The sequence below is a fragment of the Rutilus rutilus genome, assembly GCF_951802725.1.
Source record: "Rutilus rutilus genome assembly, chromosome: 13".
NCBI classification, from domain to species: Eukaryota; Metazoa; Chordata; class Actinopteri; order Cypriniformes; family Leuciscidae; genus Rutilus; species Rutilus rutilus.
In genome coordinates, this window is record NC_140218.1 from 28,391,222 (window position 1) to 28,418,532 (window position 27,311).

General features: G+C 37.6%; 1 protein-coding gene across 1 annotated transcript in view; it reads left to right on the forward strand.

Annotated features, from left to right (window-relative positions):
• The first annotated feature begins 8,647 nt into the window (after positions 1-8,647).
• The window catches only part of arhgap46b (Rho GTPase activating protein 46b), a 76,033-nt gene continuing 57,369 nt past the window's right edge, over positions 8,648-27,311 (forward strand). The window contains exon 1 of the mRNA XM_084428938.1: positions 8,648-8,893. Within this exon, the coding sequence (XP_084285064.1) occupies positions 8,880-8,893 (14 nt within the window). The 5' untranslated portion in view covers positions 8,648-8,879. The remainder of the gene's footprint in view (positions 8,894-27,311) is intronic.

Genomic DNA, 27,311 nt, shown 5'->3' on the forward strand with positions numbered 1-27,311 from the left:
TTGTTGTTTTTCATAACCCAACAAGTTTTTGCCATGTGGTATGATATCACACAAAGGGATTGATAGATATATTTAAGTCAGGTATTATAGTGCATCAGAATACATAACTGCATAAGTTTATTATTATTATCATCATTATTAATCTTTGTCTGCAGGTTATGCCAGTAGTTGCCAATATTTTGTGTACTATGAGTGAATCACTTTAAAGACATTGATTCATTCAGAGACTACTGTGTGATGCTCAGTGACATCATATTGTCTTCGTTTGGATCTATTTTCATTGATTTGCAAATACAGACAAAGTGACTGTCAATATTGTGTCTAAAATGTAACTTTTAGACACAAAATCCGCGGCGGTCACCGGCAGTGCAGTCAGGTACTGTCACCTCTACCGGTGAGTGCTCCACACCGCAGTTTCCACCCATTGCCCAAGTAACAATACAGACTAAAACCAGGAATCCCGTGTTGAAAAGACATAGATCATCTAATATTTTCCATACTCTGAATCAGGCAAAAATAATATGGGATCCGCGAGCCAAACCTAAAGGCTTATTAGGCGGACATTTAAATATAAGGAGTATGGCACCTAAACGAGAAGAGCTAGAACATCTGCTCTGCAATTCCAACATTGATTTTATAGGCCTCTCTGAAACGTGGCTGACACATAGCTCTCCAGATTCTGTTGTAAATATGCCTGGGTATAATGTGTACAGGAATGACAGGGAGCACGGTAGGGGCGGAGGAGTTTTGTTGTATGTGAGAGAGGTTTTTAATAGTAAACAGATTGTATGGCCAGAGGATATCCAAATTGAAGGTGTCGGAGTAGACGTATCCCTTTCATCTTCAATGTCATTTACCATAATATGTGTATATCGTAAACCATCTGCAAAGTTGGATTTCTATGAAAAATTTAAACTTCTTCTCAAATATTGTGATTTAAATAAAGAAACAATCATTATTGGTGATTTTAACGTAAATTGGAATGAAAAGAAGGTTAGAAAACATCTTAAAGAAACTACAGACCGCTATAATTTCACACAATTAATTCAACAGCCCACTCGGATAACTTCACGTTCCAAAACATTAATAGATTTACTTTTTGTCAATCGACCTGAAAGAATTACAAAAACATTTAACTTTATGACAGGCTTATCAGACCACAATGCTTTCTTTTTTTCAAGAAAGCTCCCAAAAAGACGTTTCAAAGTTTCACACAGTCATACTGTGTATAATGCTATTCCAAAAAACCAAATGCCAAACTTTGCGGCGGCTTTGCAAGAAACCGATTGGAGTGAGTTAAATCAAAGTGAGGACATAGAGAATTGTAGTAATCTGTTTCAGTCTAAAAACAATCAAGTAATGTTAAATTTTACCAAAAGAGGAAGCCATAATAAGAGAAAAGGAAAGTTGTTACCTTGGTTAAATGATGAGTGTAGGAAATTAATGAAGGAGAGGGATGTGCAACTTAAAAATCTTATAATAGATAGGCAAAAATGTACATCCTTAAGAAATAAAGTCACTAACTATATGCGAAAGGCAAAAGCAAAATTCTTCATGGCTATTATCACTGATGCCAAAGGGAATGGCAAAAAAATCTGGCAAAATCTCAACAAATTACTTGGTAGACAAAAGAAAGAATCAATTGAAGACTTTGAACTCAAAATTAACAACGCTGTAGTAAAAAACCCAAATTCTCTATCAAATGAATTTAACCAATATTTTTCTAAATCTGTTAGGGAGATAACTGAACTGTTTGAGCCACCTGAGAAAATAACTAGACCCATTGATCCTTCCAAGCCTGTGTTCAATTTGTGTGAAATAACAGAGCTGGAGGTAGACAACATCATTGGATCACTTAAGAGTTCCAAAGCAAAGGATGCTTATGGGTTAGATTCACATTCTCTAAAGTTATGTAAAGACTCCTTAATTGCTCCAATAACATATATGATCAATTTATCATTCAAGCAGAGAATTGTTCCATCCTTCTGGAAAATGGCCTTAGTCACCCCAATCTTTAAATCTGGTGATAAATCAAATGTAGCCAACTACCGACCAATCAGTATCCTTCCAGTGGTCTCCAAGGTCGCTGAGAGGTGGGTTGCTAAAATTATAAATAAGCATCTAAATAAAGGCCACTCCCCCTTGCATCCGATGCAATTTGGGTTCCGCACCAATCATTCAACTGAATTTGCCAACAGTTTGTTTGTAGAAAAAGTAAATTGGACAATAATGCTTGTGTCGGTGCTGTGTTTTTAGATTTAAAAAAAGCATTTGACTTTATTATCTAAATTGACATATTTTAACTTTTCTTCAAATGCCATTCAATGGATTAAATCGTATTTGGACTCAAGAAAACAGTGTGTTAACATTAACAGTGTCAAATCGTCTTAGATGTCCCCGTTGGTGTGCCTCAAGGGTCAATACTCGGTCCCTTATTATTTTCTTTATATATAAATGACCTTCCAAACACTTGTGTTGATGTTGAATTTCAAATGTATGCTGATGACGCAGTCATCTACACAAGTGCAAAAAGTGTTCAAGAGGCTTCTGCCATCCTGACCTCCGCTTTGGTGCCTGTAAATGAATGGCTTTTTAAATCCTGTCTGCTACTTAATACTAAAAAAACAGTTTGTATGATGTTCACTAAACAGTCCCGCGACATAAAACAATCTGGTGTATTTTTAAGAGGAGAAGAATTTAATTCGGAATTTAATTACCTTGGTGTGACCCTTGATTCCACATTAAGTTTTAAAAAACATGTAAAAAGAATATCGAGTACAGTAAAATTTAATCTGCGAAATTTTAAACAAATCCGTCAATTTATACCATTTGGGGCTGCTAAAGGTTTTTTACATTCTATGATTTTATCACATATTGAATATTGTTGTACAAGTTGGACATTGACTGGTATGAACACACTCAAATCAATAGAATCACTCTATAAAAATGCCTTAAAAGTCTTTGATAAAAAACCACTGTCCTTCCATATTTGTAATATTTTACAAAAACATAATCTATTAAGTCTAGAGAATTTTAAACATTTTAAATATGCCTGTTTTGTTTACAAAGTGTTAAATGGATTAGCCCCACCTCCCATGTCGGACTTCTTTAAATCAAAGACTCACAGTGGTGCCAGGACACGGGCTTCCACTAGAGGTGACTGTGAGGTGCCTTTCAGAAGAACAGCCTTTGGACAAAATGCTCTGTCTGTGAAGGCCTGTAAGTTATGGAACAGTATCCCCATCACTGTCAGGGAATGTTCCACATTTCCTATATTTAAAACCAAACTCAAAGTGTGGCTTAAAGCAAACCAGTCTTGTGACCATTAAGTGACTTTTCTTTTACTTTGCTTGTATGTATTCATTTTTGTCATTGTGTATGTTATAAGTTCTGTATTTCTGTAATTTGTCTAGGGACTACGGATGTAAATTAGCCCTGTGGCTATAATCTGGCATGTTTACGTCTGTTTTTGTTGTTTCAATGCAGATGTTCATTAATGTGCATTGTCCCTATCAAATAAATAAATAAATAAAATAAATAAAAAATAACTTCTTAAAGTCAACATAAAATTAAATTGATGGCGACAATTATTATTTTTAAAGGAATATAGCAATAATTATTGTACATTATTTATCCGTGCTCATTATTATTATTAATAATAATATTTTTATAGAATTAATTAATGTGCCCTCTTAATCTTTAATCAAAATAACTTGATGATGACGTGTTTACTGGCGCGAGGGCGGGGCAACCTGTCACTCACATGAGATCTAACAATAGCAAACCACAACCATCCAGTCGATTCCCCATGGACAAAATCAAGTCCCGCCCTACAATTTTTCTTCTTCGAGAAGCCGTTTCACTCGGATATAATGGTGCTTTCAAGTGATTTGAACATAAAGAAACATGGCGGAATGATCCTACCACATTCAGCAGTGGCATTAATTGCCAGGCTTTGTCATTTTCAACAAAACAAGATTATTGCCTGAACAAAATATGATAACATTGTAGTAGGCTATGTAACGATCAAGTTTACAGTGGCATCTTAAATTGATTAAAAACATTAAAATAATTTTTTTTTTTTTTTTTTTTTTTTTTACTTGCTGTATTATTGTGTAGTTAATTAAAAGGAGGTAGCTTACACAGCCATCTTGTTCCGATGAAAGTGACTTGACGTCGTAAACACGACATCCCAACTCGGAAATACGAACTTCCTAGGAGGACTTGAACGCACTACAAGACTATCACAAGCCGGCTCTAGCCCTTTGGTTGCCCTAGGCAAGATTGAGTTTTTGCCCCCCCCCCCCCCCCCCCCCCGCTCTTTATAAGAAAATAAGAAAATTGATAAGTGTCAAGCCTTTATTTGTTATAATTTTGATGATTATGGCTTACAGCTTATGAAAACCCCAAATCAAAATCACAGAAAATTAGAATTGATATGAATTGATATGTCATAAGCTGTAAGCCATAACAAAGTCTTGAAATATCTCACTTTGCATGTAATGAGTCTATATAATATATTAGTTTCACCTTATAAGTTGAATAATTGAAATAAATGAACTTTTGCACGATATTCTAATTTTTCGAGTTTCACCTGTAGTCACTCCAACACTTCAACAAGCAAAATATTAATTAAATGATACACTCTAATAAATTGCACATACAAAAATGCTACAAAGAATGTTCATTGATGAACAAACAAAAATGCTCTAATAGTCACTCCAACACTTCAACAAGCAAATTATGACTTGAAGAATCAACTGTAAATTGTTTATACACAAATTCTACAAAGAATGTTCAAGGATATTTACCAAATTGGATTAATTTAAGCAAATTATGACCATTAAACTGGTTTAACTATACCTTCTACAAACAAATGTGCTATTATGGATAATGTATGTAGTGTACCACTACAAAATTAAAATATTTAAGTTCTTTTAGTTCTATCTCAAATAATAAAATATTAACAGTTGTTTCTGCCATTTCTATTCACCTTCAAAGTAACTAGCTAGCAAACTATAGCTTAGTGACAGCAATGAAACGTCCAATATGTGATGTAGGCTACAATACTAAGTAAATTTATCTCATTGGACACCTTAATAGCTAAGATGAGAAGACTTACTCTATACTGAGCTTTATTTTTTATCTTCTTCCTTTCTCCGTTTTCGTCCCTGTGCACCAGAGGTTTAGACCGCTTCATTTTCGATCAACGCGCCAGCAGCTGAGCACTTCCCTAACGTAACGTAACGCAACCCTCCCGCCCCCCGCCAATCCAGAAATGGTCGACAAAAATCATAAATTCAATTTAATAAGTAATTAAACGTGTGGTTGAGGGGCGCCCTTTGATCATGTTTAATAAACATGTTTTATTTCGCGTTTCGTTCTAATTTTATGATTAATATGGGAAGTAGATAGGGCGACACTAGAGTGCGTGCGCGCCCCCAACACATTTGTCGCCCTAGGCAACCGCCTAGTTCGCCTATAGCAATCGCCGGTGTTACGGATCAACTGGGGATCATGTTAACTGGGGATGCGCGCGTGCACGCAGATAGTTTTACCTGGATTTCCAGCAGATGTTGAACGGTGACAGATTCGTCACAGCGAATCTTTCACTGAGCAGATTTAAAAGCTTTTGTTTACTCTGTCGCTGCTCCGCTGAATGTTTCAGACGCATTTAAGGGAAGTTTTAATGTGTTTTAATTTCACGACACAGACCACGACCACATTATTTTGTTACATTCGTTTCAATGAAATTGAATATCTGATGATAACTGTAAGTAGATAAAATAAATTATGCTATTGACATTGTGTCTTTGCAGTGCATGTGTATTCGCAGATTATTGTTATGATGCCAATTTGTGGCTTAATTTAAATTAAGCAGCAGTACTGCTAAAAGGGATGTCAAGCATTTATTTATTATTTATTTTAATGTTACTGAGGAATGAGTTAAAACATAAAGCATACAGTAGGCTAGACTCCATAAATGTTCCTAAAGAGTGTTGAAAATTGAGAAGCCATAGTTTATGGATCCAGTGAATTACCCACAGCATTTATTCAGGGGAATGTTCAACAAACATATTCATTAGCTAACAGGTATGAAAGTAACAATAAAAAAAGGAAGAAAAAAAAAGAGGAAAAAATAATAGGCAGGACAGCTGTTTTTGCCAACAGTGGAAGATCTGACCACACAGTCCCACCTTCCACATTCTGAACATTCAATCTAAAGAAGGGAGAACAAACTATAGACTAAGTTACATGTTAATGAAGAACAGTTACTTGTTTTGCAATGTATATGTATGCATTTTTCTTACCCATTGGCCAGTTTGGCCTTCATACCTATGCTGCTCTCCATCTAATGTAATCATGTTATATTAGTAAATAAATGTCACAGTTGTATTATCTTTTTAAGAACAATTTAACCATCACCCTTCATTGTGAAATTTTCACATCTCCTCTTTACAGGGGCGTAATTTGTGGGGGGGGTTGGGGGGAGATAACCCCCCCAATATTTAAATCTATGCATTACAACCCCCCCAATGTTTATACCATGATCACATGAAAAGGAGGCATACCCAAACTTCAACCCCCCCAATGTTCAAACCAAATCTACGCCCTTGCCTCTTTATATAATCACGCTTCTTTCTTGAGCAGCGATCGGGATATTGGTTATCCTGCAAAGTTTTTGATTTGTCTAACTTTAATTGCATCCATTTGCTGTGGCAGTATATGGCCTAACAACAATGACACTTCATTTATAGACCTTTTAATCTGTTCCTAATGGTTAGCAGACAACAATAATGAAAGCACATGATGTGATGGATAACAAGTAAAGAGAATATGTTAATGACATTCATGGTACCAGTCAAATGAAGAGAACTGGCATAATTTAAATTTATATTACATAAAAAGATTGTGTCATATTTCTTTTGTTATAGAGGTCAGCAAAAAAGTAAACAATAAAGCATTTCCTATTGTTTTAGAGAGGGTCATGCTATGCATGTGAGGTGACAAATGATTTAGAGGTTAGTGACAGTAGGCCTATGAGAATATTAGCCATAGAGAATATCAGTATATATTTGTAATAATTCATTATCACTATATCATATATTTTGCTTATTTCAGTAATACAATTTGTGGTTGCCTTTCAGTGTTTTTCACGGGACTTTAATCACTAAAGACAAAGTGTTTTCTACATGTCCAATACAAGACATTAGATACACAACATTCAAAATCATGCTCTTACTGAGCATAATGTACATTTACACATTTGGCAGACACTCCTATCCATAGCAACTTACATTGCGTTTCAAAGTACACATTTACATTTATCAGGTCTTAGTTTCCCCAGGAATCAAACCCATGAACTTGGTGTTGTAAGTAACAACGCTCTACTGTTTGAGCTACAGGAAAGCTCGACACTATGTACAATTCAATATTACTATATATTTGCTATATAGAATTGTTCTGAAAGAAGAAGAGTCAAAATTCGTTTTTATTTTTTATTTATTCATTTTTTATTTTATAAATCTGTTGAAAATGTTACAAGTTCATGAGATAATTAACTTCATGACCCTACGTGTATAAGCAGCTGCTTTATGTCCAGGGTTAAAGGATACAGAGGCGTCAGAGCTGGTTGTACAGAAAAGAGATCTTAATATAATCAGCAGAGTAAAATAAGCTGATAAGTGTTTTTATATAAAAAAATAATAGATCTATTATAAAATTAGGCTATATGCAGATCAATAGCCTAAATGCAACTTGAGAAAAATGTAAATGACTCTGCAATTTATGTTTCTTTTAGGTAGCCTAGCTACTTTAATTTAATCTACATCTGTTGTTATTTGTGATTAGAACTCATGACAACACACTACAGAAAATATGATACACTAATGTTGAGAAGAAGATTCTTTACGTCTTTTGAAGTGTTTTGAACCGAAATGCCCCATGTTAACATAGGCGTGGTTTCTGAGCTTGACACTTAAGTATGTTAAACTTATTTGAAATTGCGTCAAATACACAGGAATACACACTTCAAAAACAAATCGCTTTATTATGCATACCAGTGTGTATACAACTGGTGAAACATACGTTTTTAATCATGGATCCGTGAAAAATGGCTGCGACGAATCTGTAGCCGTCTAACATCTGCTGGAAATCCAGGTATAACTATCTGCGTGCACGCGCGTTTCCCCAGTTAACATGATCCCCAGTTGATCCGTAACACCGGCCCTAATCACAACTTCCGTTTCATGCTGACTTTTTACTGTTTCGTTAATAAAAATAAAAATCCATGCCATGCTCGCAAATTATCACCGATATTCTGAACAACACTCTTACTCATTACTTTCTTACTTTGTATATCACTATTATCTTCATTATCATAATAAATTAACAGCATCATCCTCTACAATTGAATAAAATGAACCTTCAACTATTTACCGCTTACTGTATTTGAGATTCTGAACTAGCACCATAGTAACACAGCTACAATGTACAATTATATATTAAAAGACCAAAAACAAGCTTTTATTTCCATATATTTTAGATCAAAACATTAACATATTCGCAAGTGCTTGTGCTGCCTCGACTCTCCACAAGATGGCGCCTCTCCTCTCCTCAAACGCTGAGCACCATAGACTGTGTGAGCGATCATTCCGCTTTAACGAAACTACAGCAGGCTGCAGTAAGAGATCAGGTTACTCGAGCATGGCCCAAACTGAAGAGGGCGGGGGAATAACCCACTCCAATGTCTGCCCCAAACTCCAGAGGGACAGAAAGCCTGAAATCCACTTTCACAGGCTCAGTGCAGTCTGCTCGGTTTCTGCCAGAGGACACATCTCACTGCTTTCACTCCCATTCGTCCAAACAATGTGAGGAACATGGCTGACAGAAGGTAAGATGGATCATTTTGCTGAGTTGTGAATACATGTTGCAGTTGCACAGTGCAAAGAGAGTGGCGTGGATGGATAACTTTGATATTAACAATGTTTGTTCATTTTAAACTGTGGCACGATACTGGGATGTAACTTCATCAGACGATACAGTTGCTGAATTGACAAGGTGTTATTCACGGGATGTTTGCATGAGCAAAGTTCACTAAAAGCTACTTTGAAACCAATTATGATGTTGTTCTCCGATTTTAAAGTGATTTAATTGATGTACAGTATTAGCTAACTTAATAACTCTTAGTGTCATAATTCCATGAAAAGTATACTTTGTTTGTGTCCCTCATGAACATGAAAACAATGACGTTACCAATGCAAAACTGACAGCAACTTTTACTACAGTATGTCCTAATGTGGGCATTTTGTTTACCAATTTTTTTTTATTATTTTTGTTTTGTTTTGTTTTATTCTCTTTCTCCATGTTGCTTATTAGGCCTGTTTTTCAGATTTTTCCTTGCTATTAGCACTTAAATATATATTAGCGAATATGTTAATATTTTGATACAAAATATATGGAATAAAAGCTTTTAATATATAATTTTACACTATAGTGAGCATAATATTGTATTAAAAGGACGTCAATGTGTGCCCCCATGTTATGCATCAACCCTGTAATCATCATAATTAAATTGATCATCCATTGATGATAAAAATGTCACTGACATCATTCTTCAAGGACATGTAATTGGCTTTTTGTTAATGTATCTTATATTTTGATTATCACTAGGGGGTGATTTTAAATACAATTTGTGAAAACTGGATTTAAGTGTTCTTAAACTGATATATCAGCATTCAATTGCATATTATCAGCACAATACACACTTTGTACTGTCTGGACCTTGAGCAAGTTGCTAATAATGATAAATTAACTGTAAAACTGTCAACCCTGTTACCTTCTACCTTGTTCCTTTAAAAAACAAACATTACTTTTTGTCATTTTTTATGTTTAAAATTAGCATCAGATGGCACAATGCAATTTATTATCACTTAAAGTCATTGTTTGTCTGATTAAATACTTAAATGCTTAATGTGGATCAAATGTAAACACCTGAATAGGGGTGAAGGATATATGGTTAGTGCGCACTGCGTTGTCACGAAAGCTGATCATTTGAATGCGTTTTTAAGCCTTGCGTTTTAAAAACGAGTGGTTTTAAACCGTTCAAGCACAAGAAACAGCGGAAGAGAACTTGTCTGAGAGCTGGTTTCTGAAACACGCGCACATAAAGCCGCCGCTCATCACATGAGTACTGAAATGAGTTATTTTTGCCGCCTTGAATAGTCAAATAATCATGGAAAAATGGCCATCTTTGCGAGAATCTTCGTAAACATAGTCGCTTATGTCTTAAGTGAGCGTAAACAGTTGAGAAAGAAAACGCTTAATCATAAGACTCATATTGTGATGTAAGATTTGTCCTATCGTCCAGCCCTAGACCTGAACTATATTTTGATGGACGTTATGAATGTCTAAAAAGCCTCTGTGATCCATATTAGATGTGCAGACCGATGATGGATTGATTAGTCGGGGCGATAGATGAACAGATGCGATGCGGCTGCTGAGGGCTGGTCCAGTGTCGGCTTCCAGGTGTCAGCCTTAATGGAGTTAATTGGATGGATTTTGACATGTTTTATTAATCATGTTGCAATGCCATATCCCTTTGCGTTCTCAGAAGACCTCTGAAGCCAGGACAAACACTGACAGCTTTTCTCAACTATTGAAATATTCACAAAGCCATATGGATGGAGTTACTATTAGACGGGACTCTGGAGACTGAAAGTTTAATAATGTGTCCCAAATTCCCAATTACTCGCACACTTAGTTGTCCATGCATCGACTTATTATGAATTAGTTAACTAAAGGATTATTTCAGCCAAAAGTGAAACATTTTCACTCTCATTTCATTCTAAAATGTTTTTCTTGATTCTGTAAAACACAAAGAGATATTTTGAGGAATGTCCAAGATGCTGTTTTTCCATACATTTAAAATGCATAAATATGAAAAAATGACCAAATAAGCAACATAAAAATAGTCAAGAATAGTCTTCTTAAAGGGATAGTTCACCCAAAAATGAAAATTATCCCATGATTGACTTTCTTCTTTCAGCCAAACAACACATATTAAAATATATCCTGGCTCTTCCAAGCTTTATAATGAGTGTGAATGGTACCCTGAAGCCCAACAAAGTGCATCCATCCATCATAAAAGTAATCCATACAACTCAAGGGTGGTTAATAAAGGCCTTCTGGAGCAAAGCCATGTGTTTTTGCAAGAAAGATATCCATATTTATAACTTTATGAACTATAATCAGAGTCTATTTCCTCTAACCCAACGCGTGACATATTGACAAATGCGTAAGCGTAGAGGTTTTGCTGAAAGAAGAACGTCATATACACCTAGGATGGCTTGAGGGAGAGTCAATTATGGGATAATAGAATTTTTGTGTGAACTATCCCTTTAAGCCAACTTCAGTCTGCGCATCACAAAGTTGCTTTCAAAGTTGCACATGATTCAATATTTCAAATGTAAGTTGTGTTTGACGTTTAATGTCAGAAACTGAATATTTTTGGGTGAACTACTTCTTTAAACTTGGAAGACTTATTAAAGCTATGTAACCTTATCCATATGTTCATCAAAGATGTGATTGGGTTAAATTGGATAGTATGCATTGGTTTGCGTTACGTGCCACTTTAACACATCTTGCTTTCTGCTGTTTACTCTGCCAGCACATGGATGTTTCCCATCATCATCATCATCATCACCATGAAACGCATGTTGCTATAGCAGCGTTTAACTAACTTTGTAGTTGCTTGAAAGAAATGGTGGAGCTCTTATTGGTTTGCGGTAAAGCCTTAATTACTAGTTGCTTTTTGGATCTCCTCGGATGAAATTACAAATTGGCTTGGCATGGAAAACATCTGAGGAACCCAAACCGAATTCCTCGTCCCTGATGGAAACATCAAGATGTTTCCCTGGTTCTGACCTCTATTAAGAGGTTTTGGCTTTTTCTTCTTCAGTCTGTATTTATTAATATGCACATTTTTATATGAAGTTGAAGTTTAGGAGTCAATCTTTTGGGCAGATGTTGGTTGTGTTTGCCGTTCCCGTGCTTTGAGACTTAATAAGGAATGGCAGAAAGATTGTTGTAAATGAAATGGCCATTTGTGATAGATGTGGGCCAGATCAGATGGAAAATGAGTTTGTGGGTGTGTGTTCAATCCAAACTTGGCTCAGCTGTAAACTGTAGGGTTTGTGTGTGAGATGATATATATTATCTTGGCCTCCTACATTGACTTGTAGTGTTACTCAAACACAACACAAAGCTGCCTCTCCCGGTGGAGTCTTCCTGTTGGCCCGTTTGGGAAACTCTTCCCACTGTGTCCTGCTTTAGAAGACTTTAAACGTGGGACCTTTGTGGGTTTTACCAGAGAACTGGAAATGTGTGTTTCTCAATGTCAGAAGCAAATCTCTAACCTGCATGACAATATCAGGCAAACACTGTTGTGTAATGATGATGATGAGTGATATTTCTTTCACTCTTGTTTGATTTGGCTCGCTGTTTAAATATGAAACAAGATGTTTATTTGAATCTCTCAGCAACCACCTGCTCCTGCTCTTGAGTCCAGGCAATCAAAAAAAAAATATATATATATATATATGAAGGGATCAGATGCAAAACCCTCTAAATGCCATCTGAAATTTCCTCCTAGAATGATCATTTTTATGAAGCTCGTATATTTAAGTTCAGTAATTTCACTTAAATGGCAATGAAAATTACCTATTAATTGCCATTTAAGTGAAATTATTGAAATTAAATATACGAGCGTCATAAAAATGATCATTCTAGAAGAAAATTTCAGATGGCATTTAGAGGGTTTTGCATCTGAACTCTTCATATATATATAATATATTATTTATATATTATATTATATTATATTTTATTATTATTATTATTATTTTATATTTTTTTTGAAAATGATAAAACTATTTTTTACCAACCTAAGTACCCTCTGGTTATCTGTAAAATACACTGTATAAATAGTATGCATTTTTATTTTAGTATTAAAGTATTTATTATGTGTTTTATAGCTTTTATTTTTATACTTTCCGTTTTTGTGTTTTTTTTAGCTTAGCAATTTTGTTATACTTTTGTGATTTTTATTAGTTTTTGATTAGCATTTATTTATTTATTGTTTGTCAGTTTTAGTTTTTGCAATATTAAACTACTTTATTGCCAAAGCACCATTATTAAGTTTTTACTTATATTTTATTTTATGTCAGCTTTATTTCAAAAGAACTAAATGATTTTTAATAGCTTTAGTTTTAGTTAACAATAACAACACTGATAGTATAGTATTAAGTACACTTGCCTGGCCAAAAAAAGTCGTATTGACTTAACTATTTGCCTATTGAAATCCGAACAGCGACTTTTTTGGGGTCTGGGCAGTGCATATATATATATACAGTGTATGTGCTGATAGCAATTTTGGATTTACAGGCGTTTTATAGATAACCGCTTCATCCAGCAGCTGAATGTCTGCAAATCCCTCTGTGTGTGTGTTTTCTTTTCTTTTTTTACAGCATGCAGTTGAACACATTATTCATAAAAGACTCCTTTTAATACCCATCGTAAATTAATGAAGAGCTCTGTTGAGTATCACTTCACAAACAACACTAACTCATATCACTCCTACAATCTGTGTGTGCGTGTGTAGATGGCTTCTTTGTCACATTAAACTTGCTTATGCTCTCTGAGTCACATTTTAAAGCAGCATTCCCAGAGAAGGTGGGAATCTGCTGAATATTAACCCAATAGCGTTGAAGTAAAAGCGTTTAGCCTGGAGTGGCAGTCATTAAGAGCACAGTAGGGCATGTCTGCGGTTGTCTGAAAATATCTCACAACCCCCACTGAGATGATAGGAAACTGAGCCAGGCAGCGCCGATCTAACCCCGCTCTCCCTCTAGCAAGGTGGGGTTTTCTATGCCAGTTAGAGTCTGCAGGAACTGGCGTCTTCAAAACGGACACGCATTGGCCTGGAAAAGAGAGAAAACGTAGCTATTTTACCTATTGTTTTACGATAATGAATGCATTACAATTTGATTTGTACGACAATGTGCAATCTTAAGAAAAAAACATGAAGGTCAACCCCTAAACCTAACCTAGCCATGTTTCCATCACAGATTTGTGCAAAACTTTTGCAATATTTTCTAAATGTTGATAAAAATGATTGCGAAATGACGGCATTTCCATTAACCGATGTTATGCGACTAAAACGTAATTTTTTCCTCTCGCGATAAGTCATTCCAAAAATCATGGCGACGGATTTTGGTGGGTTTACTTAGATCCCAGCCACCGCCTAGCCATTATTTTTAATGGAAGGAGACATAGGCGTGTTATCCATGCGTTAATGGCAAGGAAAGCCTCTTATACTTGGGAGCAGCACATATGAGGTGTTTCTGGTGTTTCTCCCTCATATCTGCTTCAAGTTCTTGATAAATTGGGCCATTTCTTTGTTGTTTAGAATCCAGTATTCCCACAATACTTTTGTCTTTTATGGTTTTAATAAAGAACTCTCTCGTCTTCTGTCCAAACATACCGTGTCATCTTTAAAGAATGATTCACTTTTACATACGCCAGGTGACCTGTAAATGTGGGGGAAAAAATCAGTTTCCATTGCAGTTTTGCGAAATTCTCATTTTTCTCAAATTGCCTGAAAACCCCCCTTGTGCGAGCGTAAAAACCTTTTTTGAGATATATGGGAGTTTTTATTGATTTACGTGTTTCAATTGAGCGTATTTTCAATTTGTGCAATTTAAAGGGTAATGGAAACGCGGCTAATGTGGCTAATCGCATGAAAACGTAATGAGATTGTACCAATTTGCCAAAACGGAAAATAAGCATGTATTGCCGTTAGAGTGTGTGACACATACACTGAAAAAAATTGTGTAAGATTTACTTTGAAACCATTTTCACAGTGAATTCGACAAGTAATTACAAAGAAATGGCAAGTAACACATTGAATAATCTCTTTCCACACCATTGGCGGAATTTTCCGTCGTTTATGACAGAAAGCTTCCTGTAATTTACGGAATTTTCCGGCAATCCACGTTTTTACTGTATGGGGGCGCTATTACACATCTTCTGAAAGAGTACAGAATCTCCAGATCCAAAAACAAGCATAGAAGACGCAGAAACAAAAACAGAAGCGTTGCTTACACACACGTAAGCTAACGCGACCATCAAACATTCAACAGGATATAAATCAACTGCCTAACATTTACAAATGAAATGTCGACCCAGGACGAGTTGTAGGGCTGTGAAGCTTTGGGGGTTTTGATGGACTCGATTTACTCCATCTGTGTTTTGATAATCGTTCTGAATCCAATCCGGACGTAGTCTTTGACAAAAATGATATTTTTGCATGTTTTTGTTCAAAATGTTGTCAAAATGTAAACTTACCCACAATCAAGTGTTGATTTAAAGGGGTCATATAATGCCATTTTTGTACAAGCTAATATGATTCTTTAGGGTCTAAATTAAAAGTTTGTAATATACTTTAATTAAAATTCTCATTAGTATTGTAAGAAAACACTAATTTTACCTGGTCAAAAACAGCTCTGTTTTCAGCACGCCGTTTAAGTGCATGTGTCTTTAAATGATAATGAGCTTTGCTCACCCCGCCCCTCTGTTCTGTGCGTACACCGTTTGTAACACAATAACACAATAACCATAACGCGTTGTTCATTATAAACATGGGATTATGAATTATATTGCGAACGTCGTACATAGAAAACATGCCGTAATGTACCCTGAGTGTAAACAGCCGCATTCCTCGTGAAGCGTGCAGCAAGCGATTTGCAAAGATATAAAGATTAATATAAAGGTTAATAAAACATTACACTCACTTCAGTTCTTCTGGAGGTGCAGCAGGAACACGAATAGTTGGTACCGATCCTTTTTTCAGGAGCAGCTTCTTAGCAAAACCTTTATAACGTTACTGACCTCGTTTGTAAAGCAGTCTGGTGTGTGAAATGATTCTCGCAAACGTGAAAGCACTGGCGTTGATCGTGGGGAATATTCCCTTCGAAAACAAACTCAGCCACTGCGTCTTCAGCGGTTCGGATTTAGGAACATCAAAATGACTGCTGTGTTCCTTATTACACCCAAGAACAGAACACCACAATCGCTTAGACGCCATTCTGCTCATAGACAGTGCTCCAGCGTATCAACAATGACCGCGCGGGCTATGATTGACAGCTCGCTCACGAGCGAGGGCGGGTCTGTGTTGAAACGCTGCTGTCAATCAACAATCGTGGGAGGGGCGTCGATTTTGTGACGTCACAAAATTTAACGGCTTGATTAGAGACAGGGGAAAACATATAAGAAGATTTTTAAAAAAAAACCACTTGATGGATTTTTATCATTATATGATGGTTGTGTACAGGCACTGCCAACACACATTTCAGTACAATCAATTTGTAAAAGTGCATGTACCATTATATGACCCCTTTAAAAAAATTAATGAAGCAAGAACGAAATGTTTTAGTTGTTTTTTTTAAGCAGAGGCTTTGTTCTTTTTGATATATTGTATGTTCAGATATTCATACAACAACATATTCTGGGGGCCGTCCAAGTTTTGTGAAAATGATAGAAAACGTTGATGCCGGTTGGCAACTTAAAGTTAAAAGTGAAATAAAAAAAAAGTTTACAGTGTAGAATCAAAATGGACCCTTTCTGCTGTTTTAGTCAATGTCCCTGGTCCTATTGCGTAATTCAATACTACTTCTGTCAAAATCTGATAACATTTGGGCCAACTCAATTTTTAACTAATCTTTGTACGGTCTTATGCGTTTCTTTAGGTGTTTCGCTTTCCTCAAATACTTACAGTACACTTCATTGCACTAGCATTGTGAATGCTACTTTATGCTGTCTGCATTGAGTTTCATTCTGTCCTCTGCTGTGAATGCATTGAGTTTAGTTTACATGTGCTTCAATGCTGATGTAAAACCAAGCTGAGTGATTAAGTTTGACTTGCTGCTGTGACCCTACATGTGAAGAGGCACCATGTGAGTTAAACCTGAAGATAATGCCGTGTTTTTTTCCAGTGTGTGACCACAACAAACCTACTGTAAGAGACATTAGCGTTAACCCACCTCTGCCTTTCAGTTGTCAGTGGTCTTTGTGTTTCAGGAGAGCAATGTAGATACCAGTCAGTAATTCACCACATGCTCCTCTCCTCGGATGAGTGAGACTGCGGCCGCTTGGGGAAATACAACAGGAGGACAAGCACACACACACACACCTGCCCTGGAGGCTCATCTCTGTGCCTTAGTCTTTTAAGTCCCTTTTAAATCCCTGTTAGAAAGCTTTGTTTAATGAGAGTGGCAGAAATTAAGCGTGATTTTCAGTATTCCCTAATGAACACGAGACGTCCCTCATCTGTGCTAATACACTTTTCCGAATCCCCATCCGAAACACTCACACTTGTCCTCTGATCCACCCCTTACACACGGCCAGCCCCGCCATGCTGAACTTCCTCATCTGCCTGATAAGAGGGGTCATGACCCCAGAGGACTGTGGGCCAGGCAATCCCAAACTTCTGTGTGTGTGTGAGTGTGTGTGTGTTCTCAGATTGAGGCATGTGCTCGGTCAGCTCGGTTTCAGTTACACTGTGATACAAAAACATGCACATATTTCTGGATGAGACATCTTTAACTAGTCAATAGAAGGCTCCTCATTTGGTTCATAGTCAATATCCCACTCGCTCCTAATACCTTGGCAACTGAAATCTCCTTGACAACTATTGGCTGGATGATGGACTGATGTGATTGGCAGCTGAAGGTCTGGAAAATTGTTAATATGTTAGGCATTGTGCTGCACTGTTTGCTGAGTAAATATGTCACTGATGATATTCTGACCAATCAGTGAGCACTTCTGGCCAGGTGCATGATGGGGACAGTGAAGTCATAGAGGAAGTCATGGGAACAAGCCCTTGAGCAAATGAATTAGGTCACGCTTCTGCTCCTCAGGGTACAGTTTCATAAAGTCCAAGGGATTGTTCACAAAGGATGCGTTCTTGCAAAAATAAATAAGTAAAATAAATTGACTTTATGTGAACAGTTGACTTGACTTAAACAAAAGTGAGGAAACGGTTGCCTTAAAATTGTAAAATAAGTAAACTTAATGCGTAATTGAAAATGTAGTTATGTGAACTTTACAATTCCACATAACTTTATTTTTTCAATTACGCATTAAGTTCATTTACTTAATAATTTTAACGCAACAACTTTCCTCACTTTTTTAAGTTAAGTCAACTGATCACTTACAGTGACACTTTACAGAGTAGTTTGTTTAGAAGATGAACAGTTCCTTTATGTAATCAATTTTAGGAGAAATATTAGCATCCGACTTGCTATTTTGTAGCAAAAAAAAAAAAAAAAAGACCTCACATTTTTTATTATTGAATATTTTGTTACTTTCATGTGATTTATTTGGTTTGGACTAAGCGAACAAACCTCTCTTGTCAGCTCACACACAGACTTGGCTGGTATACTCGTTCTGAACGGGTGGACACGTACATCTGCCACATCCACCTTTTGTGTCTCTTTTTTTGTTTTTCTTGAGGGTTTTTCCTTACTGATTGTGTCAGAGTTTAAATGGTCTCCAGTGACCTCAGCCTGTGTATGAACCAGGTCTCGGCAGTGGAGGATGGAGGACACGTCTGGCCTGTGCAGTCACACACACACCGTCCGTACCTCTTCCTTCCTGCCCGTCTCTTTTAGAAGAGCGGAGAGGCGTGGATTGAGTAAAAAAAAAAAAGGACTCCCACAAATAGCTCAGTGGATGATATACTAAAATATAATTTCAAGCTGTTGAATGTCTCTTTTTTTCACATCACACATTAGCAGGTCTAAAACTAGGACTACATCACAGGTATATTTTGGAATATATCCTGTCTGGAATTATAAGCCATGCAATGAGAGAAAAGCAGCATTTAATATATAGACAAATGATCTCTGAAATGTTATGCCATGGTGCTCATGTAGGAAATTCCCGTTTGAATCCAGCTTTCAACATTTCCTGGTTAGGGCTTGGTTGACAATATCAATATATCAAATTTAATCAACATTTTGATAAACCAATATCGATTCTTAAAGCAGCACTCAGTAGCTTCGGGATTTCTTCGCTGTATTCTCACTTTTTGCTCGCAGGTTTCTCTCTAGAGCTCCCCCCACAGCTTCGGAATAGATATTTGACAACACTGTTGTAAAAACTCGTTGGCTATTCTCATACACCAGAGGCTAGTAGATCAACGACATCAAAGCAGATGGGACATTCTTTAAAACGTCTTCTTCCTTCGAGTTCGGACAGCGTGAGGGAGCGCAATAATGACAGTATTTGAGCAGATTTCTTTTGGCCGTAAAGCAATTGTTTACATCGCGAGACCTGATATCACGCGATACTTCCTGACGCGGCGGCCGGCGGCCCGCCGTCTCAAAGTTGCAAGTGCGTATTTTCCGCTCGCGGGCACCAGGGGGGTGCGAAACGACCACCATTCAACCCGAAATAAGTAATATAACCATTCCAATGACTCCGAAGCTGTTCAGTTAAAGGGATACTCCACTTTTTTCGGAAATAAGCTCATTTTACAACTCCCCCAGAGTTAAACAGTTGAGTTTTACCGTTTTAGAATCCATTCAGCCGAACTCCGGGTCTGACGGTACCACTTTTAGCATAGCTTAGCACAGATCATTGATTCTGATGAGTCCAGTAGCATTTCTTTCAAAATGACCAAAGAGTTTCAATATTTTTCCTATTTAAAACTTGACTCTTCTGTAGTTAAACCGTGTACTAAGATCGACGGAAAATGAAAAGTTGCGATTTTTTAAGCCTATATGACTAGGAACTACTCTCATTCCAGCGTAATAATCAAGGAACTGTGTGTCTGTACCATGGGTGCAGCAGGCGTAGTGATATGACGCAGCGCCTGAAAATAGTCCCCAGCTCGGTAACTTCTTCCAACGTGACCGGGACTAAGTTTGTCTAACCTATTAGACCTATTTTCAGGCGCTGCGTCATATCACTACGCCTGCTGCACTCATGGTACAGCCGCACAGTTCCTTGATTATTACGCCGGAATGAGAGTAGTTCCTAGTCATATAGGCTTAGAAAATCGCAACTTTTCATTTTCCGTCGATCTTAGTACACGGTTTAACTACAGAAGAGTCAAGTTTTAAATAGGAAAAATATTGAAACTCTTTGGTCATTTTGAAAGAAATGCTACTGGACTCATCAGAATCAATGATCTGTGCTAAGCTATGCTAAAAGTGGTACCGTCAGACCCGGAGTTCGGCTGAATGGATTCTAAAACGGTAAAACTCAACTGTTTAACTCTGGGGGAGATGTAAAATGAGCATATTTCCGAAAAAAGTGGAGTATCCCTTTAAGGTAAAAAAGTTACTTAGTTCACCTTTAAATCCCAAGATCGGATTTTTTTCCGACAATGTTGAGAATCACTACTGTTTTCTGTTGAAGTGTGAACAAAACTTAACATTATTTGTGCTTTTGTTGCTTTAAAAATTCAAACTCTGTCCCATTCTGCTCAGTTCAAGTGAAGCGGCAGCGTGGAGCGCATGTGAACCACTCTCTTCCTCTTTACTACTAGTTAGCACAAAATAAACATGAATGTCATGAATGAACATCAAAAGGTATGTTGAAAGAAACAGTGCAACAATCCCAATCCATATCATGTCTCGTGTAATCGTTCAGTGTTTCAACCTCAGAAAGAGTGATTTAAAAAATATTCTTTAAAGACATTAGATGTCCATAGGGCATTAAAGAGGCTACATGCGATTTTCTGAAATTTAAACTCGCGACTGACACCTGTGGCCAAAAAACGGAACTGCTCTTTCTTTCTGCTCGCTCTCGTACGTGCACACTTCACAAGTCATCCGCTCCAAAGAAGTCAACATTATGTTTACAGAGGTAAGAACAGTCAAATACATATATTGTTTGAGAAACTAAGTTTGTTTGCTGACTAGCGGTGGTGGCAGAGTGATCTGAAACGTTTAACATGAACGCGCTTGACGTCACATCCGCAGACAGCGCGCGAAAAATCCGACCCGACAGAAAATAGGAAAAATAGGATACAGGCTTATAGGTGCACCCACTGTGAGCTGACAAGGTGTCAGTATGCTCATCAGGAGATGTTTGAGTCATAAATGGTCAAATAAAAAGGCTATTGTTACGTTTATTTTGGGGAAAAAGTTGCATATAGCCTCTTTAATGTATGAATACAAATAAAAGTATGCATCATATTACATATTCATTGTATTTTTTACTTAACCTGTTAGATATGTTCATTATTTAATGTAGGCTATGTTAGACAAGTTATGAAAGTAATTTTTTTTTACTATATAGTAACATTTACTACATTTACTGTACCTGATATATCCAAATTAATAAAAAAAAATCCTGGAAATGCCATGAAAATTTCTATAGTTTATGAAGATTTGTCTAGCTGTTCTCCGCATTAAAATATGTTTTAGGAGTTCAATCTCTACCAAATAAAAATAAAAATAATAATGGGAATTTATTTGTCAAAACGTGTGGGAACCCTCTTGTATATTAACCCTCTTGTGGTACATAATAATGAAATATTAAAATGATGTACTTTTGGCTGATGACCTTGTAAAAGGGACCTTCATGAAGTGATTCCACAGTTCTTCGCCATTTAGACTAACCCTGTGACTAGTTTGCTGTCTATCAAACCTACCGCTGAATTCCGCAACACAAGGGACTGAAGTATAACTGTTCCCCCTGCATTACCCTTTAACCTCAGGGGCAGGAATGTGGATCCCTGTCCCTCTGAGATCCCTAATCAGGCATCCCGCTCATTAACAGTGAATGGGAACCAGGCTAGTTTCAGTGACAAACACCACCATTGTCCATGGTCAGGGAGTGTGGCAAACACACACGCCAATGCGGGAACGCTAATTCCTTTAATTATGAGTGAGGCCGCATTAGCAATAGCCACTAGCTAATTGCTCGAGCATGACTCATCTCTCGTAAATGGAGTGGAAATAAAAACTAAGCAACTGAAATTGCTTGTAGTCAATATATTTGTGGGGGAAATGCATCAGTTCTACCACAAAATTGAGGTATACGTTTATCCAATTTCAAGCCATACCGGCCTGCTGTTACTCTGTGGGAGCATAACCGAGATTGTTAATCCAGCTGCTGTTTTAAATTAGGAAAGGAAGACAGGGGTGGGTGGTTGTCGGTTTTAGACCGTCCTATCAGTTACTATGTTCGTCAGGAGAGTGTGTGGTGTGAAGCTGTCTGGTGAAACTCTAGCCCTTCCTCTGGGAGCCGCGCTCATGGGATCTGACTCACCATTTCATGTTCCATTGCAGGAGGCCCACCGTCACGTCTGTTCTAGAATCACCCTCATCTCTCTCCAAATGCGTTTGTTTGTGCCTGTTTCTTCGGATAATGAAGCTGAGTATCGAGCAAAACTGATACTCAAAAATGTAAATATTACCAGACTGGACACACGCAATCTAAAGCCATGTTAATTTACATTGCAAAAAGAAATATTCAGATTATTCAGTCTTTGACAAACACGGTTTTCTAGGAATCTACATTTGGACATATAGACATTTAAGGATGAGGCATTTACTCATCATTTTCACAGCTAAAAATTTGTGACAATTTAACAGATAATTGTAACTGATTATTCAACGAATCGTGATTTATTTATTTATTTTAGATTGTCAGCCCTACTAAATTTGTTTATGGACTACGCATATTCCAAAAGGAAAACCGTCATTTTATTTTAATTTTGTTTTATTTAAAATTTTAGTATTTAATTTATTATTTAATATTAATGTCACCAGATGACCAAAAGGTTTTAGCAGATTTTTTGGGGACAGTTTTGTATATCCCAGTAAACCAAAACACATTCAACGCTGTAGTTAAATGTTTGGGTTATCATATACATGAGTAAACAACTAATTTAATAATGTTATTATTATTATTTAACTTTATTAATTGTAGTATTTATTTATTTATTTTAATTATAAAAATTTTAAATGTAGCAGAAATTATGTATTAAGAAATGCTTTCTTTCGTGCAGTCGTATAACATATCCACTGACACACAGTTTTATGTTTCACTTATTTTACATGTATTTCTTCCTTTGGTCTTTCCCCTCTGTTGCCCTCTTTTCCATCCAGTGCTTTGCAGACATGCATATGTAATTCCCATCTCTGAGAAACACAGGCACACGTGAGCGTGTCTAAAGCAGCATGTAGTTCTGCGAGATCGTTTAGTGGCGCTGAGTCCTGTGTTTTTCTGGACTGACCTATTCTTGGCAGGTCGTAGTCGCTGGAAATCGGGGTGATCCCACTGTATGTTTTTCCCTGTGAATTAGACTGTGTGGACATGTACCTGTTTTAGAAAGTGTTCTATAAATATTGTCTTAGAGGAGGAAGAAGCACTGTGCATTTAATGTAGTTTATTTGTCTAGACTGGACAAGCCCATCTTTTCTTATCCCAGAGTCATTACGAGGTATTTTAAACCTAAGATCAGATTAAGACCGTATTAAATGAGGCGTTTAATTGCACGTCCTGGATGGATGGATTGACTAAAGTACTACTGAATGTCTCTTTTTGATCTCTCTCGTAAACTAGAACTGCCCCCTCATGCCGTTTCAGCGTTTACAAATGTGCAACAAATTTGTCCTCAGGTTACGAGGACAGCACAACGTCCTTTATCAAGAGCGTGTTTCTAATATATATTTAAATTAGGGATGAATGATATTGCATAACTGACATTGGGATAAAAATATATGCGCTGGCGGTTTCAGAGTGAAGAGTAGCACTGAGTTCTTTTACACGCGCGCAGCTCATGATATAGTATTGCAGTGTCTCAGAGCGGAATGACTGACAAGAAACTGGCAAGAAAATATTTATCTAATTAAAGGGATACTTCACCTCTGGGAAGATGAATGTGTATTTAAAATAGGTCATTTAAGTAGAAGAAATGTGAAGAAATTTTTGAATTTGGAGCTTTCTAGACTGAGAAAAGCCAGAAAATGTATTTTTGGCTTATGTGGATGAAAGACAACAACTCCCAGAATGCACTTGCTTCGCTGCCTTAGGAGGCCACGCCTACCGGTAAGGGAGCGCAGTTTAAAACAACAAAGCTAGCCTACGTGATGAGTTTGCGAGGGATTTAGAGATAGCCCAAAATGTCCGGGATTCTGCTTTTGGGTTCTACAGTCGCCATTCATTCATCATGTTTACTGTGGCAAGCAGAACGAGGCTGACGGCCACGGGAGAACAGCGCGAGGCCGGTGGCGTGATTACTGAGACGCGCCGGGTCTCCCATCTCTCACGGAGGAGCGGGAATTTTTCTTAGCAATGGTAAAACGCACATCAACCGATCACTTGTTTAGCGTTCATGTAAACACTACATTCAAATTCACCAATCGGAATGAATTCAGTTAGATTGAAACAAAAGGTGTGCATGTAAACAAGGAATAGCGACTGCAGAAAGCAAAAGCTGAATCCCGGACATTTTGAACGATCTCGCCCGCCGGACAAGTCCGGGAAAAGGAGGATGGTTACTTACTCAGCTTTCTCCTACTATTCAGCTTTCTCCACAGAACAAGAGCCTGCTAGCTTAGCTTCCAAAGAAAGACGGCTGACTGTGTGTACATTCTGACTGAGTGAGATCCCACCCTGTATGGGCGGGCTGAAAACATGCGGAACAACGCCATCTACTGGCTGTAGTCTTTAGCCTCTGTCCAGAAAATCCTCCGATGACGCAAAATGACGATTTTTGCGTCATCGGAGGATTTTTTCCAGACAAAAAATACATAAATCTCTCGTCTCAGGGGGATATGAGGGTGGAAAGCATGGTAATTCTAAAATACTACAGGTTTTCTACTAATACAAAGCTTAATGCTAAATCCTGAAGTAACCCTTTAAATTGCAGCCTTTGTGATGTAAATATTGCATGGACCCATATCACAGTATTGATTTTATTTTGTGTAACAATGTTCAAGAAGGAAGGAAGGAGGCGGGAACCGGCAAACCTTCAACATGAATTTCAATCCAAAAATATACAAACAACGAAACAAAAGTAAAGCGGCAGCCCCTCACAGAAGACTGCCGCTTATAAACATAAACATAACACAACATAAATGTCCCAGGCCTGGTCCTCTCTTGTCCTTCACTGTCGTCTATCCTGGTTTATTCTTCCGTAGCTCCTCTGTTTAGACTTGAGACCGGTGTTAGCTCATTAGCACTCGCGCCACCGGCCTCGGTATGTTCATATTTCCTAGTTTCACCACACCTTCTCAAGGGTCTCGGTCCTCTTGTTTGATGCGCACCATTCAAATGAACCGCACTAACAGAGCAATCGCACCAGAGTTCGTTTTAATCAAAGCAAACCTGCCAAGTGTGAACACACCCTAAGTCATGTATGGATGTTCATTGTTCAAGGGTTTTACTTTTGTGGAACACAAAAGAAAGTAAGTTATACAGATTTGTATCTACATAAGTGTGAGAAAATGATGACAGGATTTTCATGTTTGCATGAACTATCCCTTTAAATCAAACCACACCGGATTCTAAAGATCCTGGTTTGGTAATGAATCGTTATTTTGCTAGCTGTTCTCAGATGGGAGTTGTAGCAGCAGTGTGGTAATCCATCGTAATACGGCCCGGCTAAAACCCACCCATAGTCCCCTCATGATTAAATCATGACTGGAATGAACTACTGTGACCCGTTGTGCTTTTTTCCCTCTGCTTTCTCTTTGATGGATACAGGCAGAAGAATGATGAGTGTGAGAAAATTGCTAGACTCAAAACAAAACGTCCGGAGGCACAGCCATACTCCTGCAGCCAGGAGTGACTGAATGTTCTGGCAAGATCTAGACGTGCTCCTCAACTTCAGTCCAGACGCTTTCTCACTGTCTCTTTGTTTCTCATTCTTCATGATGTTTCTCTCTCTCTCACTCTGTTTATGGCTGTTTTCTCTCTCTCTCTCTCTCTGTTTCACTTCCTATCGCTCTCTCCTTTCATCCTCAAACTCTTGTATTGGACCTCATCCTCTTAAGGCCACACCATCAGCAGTTTGTGCTCATCTAGAGGAAACACATTTTGCATCAGAAGAGCTTTAGAAATTAGTCCCAATCTGCTCTGGTCTTTGTCCTCCTCTTTCCTGCTTTATACAGCCCCCTGCAGGGAGATATTCAGCTGTTTTCCTTCTTTATTCCTCCCATCTCTCTCTCTCTCTCTCTCTCTCTCTCTCAGCGTGTGGCCTTGAACTGTTGTCCAGGTTGGACGTGAGTCGGTGATCCTTCTCTGAGGTCTCTCTCTCTTTCCTGTCAGTGTGTTTTTGCTGTTATGATGAGGGGAACAGTGGCTGTTTTACTTTCACAGGCCTTTTACACTTCCATGAAAATGTTATACAAGCTGTTAAACTGTCAAATCACTATTACGTCTAGTATTCTTTATACGCATTTCTTTCTGTCTTGCCCTGTTTTCATTTTGGAAATCATCTTGGGGTGAATTTACTAAATTGAAAACCTGATCAATATCAAGGTAGATCGATTGATTGATTGATTGATTGATTGATTGATTGATTGATTTATTTATTCTTTTCAATCATAATAATCCATCCAGTCACATATCTGTTTCTATCCAAACATCCATCCATCCATCCATCCAGTCACATCTGTTTCTTTCCATCCATCCATCCATCCATCATCCATCCATCCATCCATCCAGTCACATCTGTTTCTTTTCATCCATCCATCCATCGTCACATCTGTTTCTATCCATCCATCCAGTCACATCTGTTTCCATCCATCTATCCATCCATTGTCACATCTGTTTCCATCCATCCATCCATCTATCCATCCATCCATCCATCCAGTCACATCTGTTTCCATCAATCCATCCATCCATTGTCACATCTGTTTCCATCCATCCATCCATCCATCCATCCAGTCACATCTGTTTCTTTCCATCCATCAATCCATCCATCCAGTCACATCTGTTTCCATCCATCCATCCATTGTCACATCTGTTTCCATCCATCCATCCATCCATCCAGTCACATCTGTTTCTTTCCATCCATCCATTGTCACATCTGTTTCCATCCATCCATCCATCCATCCATCCATCCATCCATCCATCCATCCATCCATCCATCCATCCATCCATCCATCCATCCATCCATCCATCCATCCATCCATCCATCCATCCATCCATCCATCCATCCATCCATATCTGTTTCTTTCCATCCATCCAGGCACATCTGTTTCCATCCATTCATCCATTGTCACATCTGT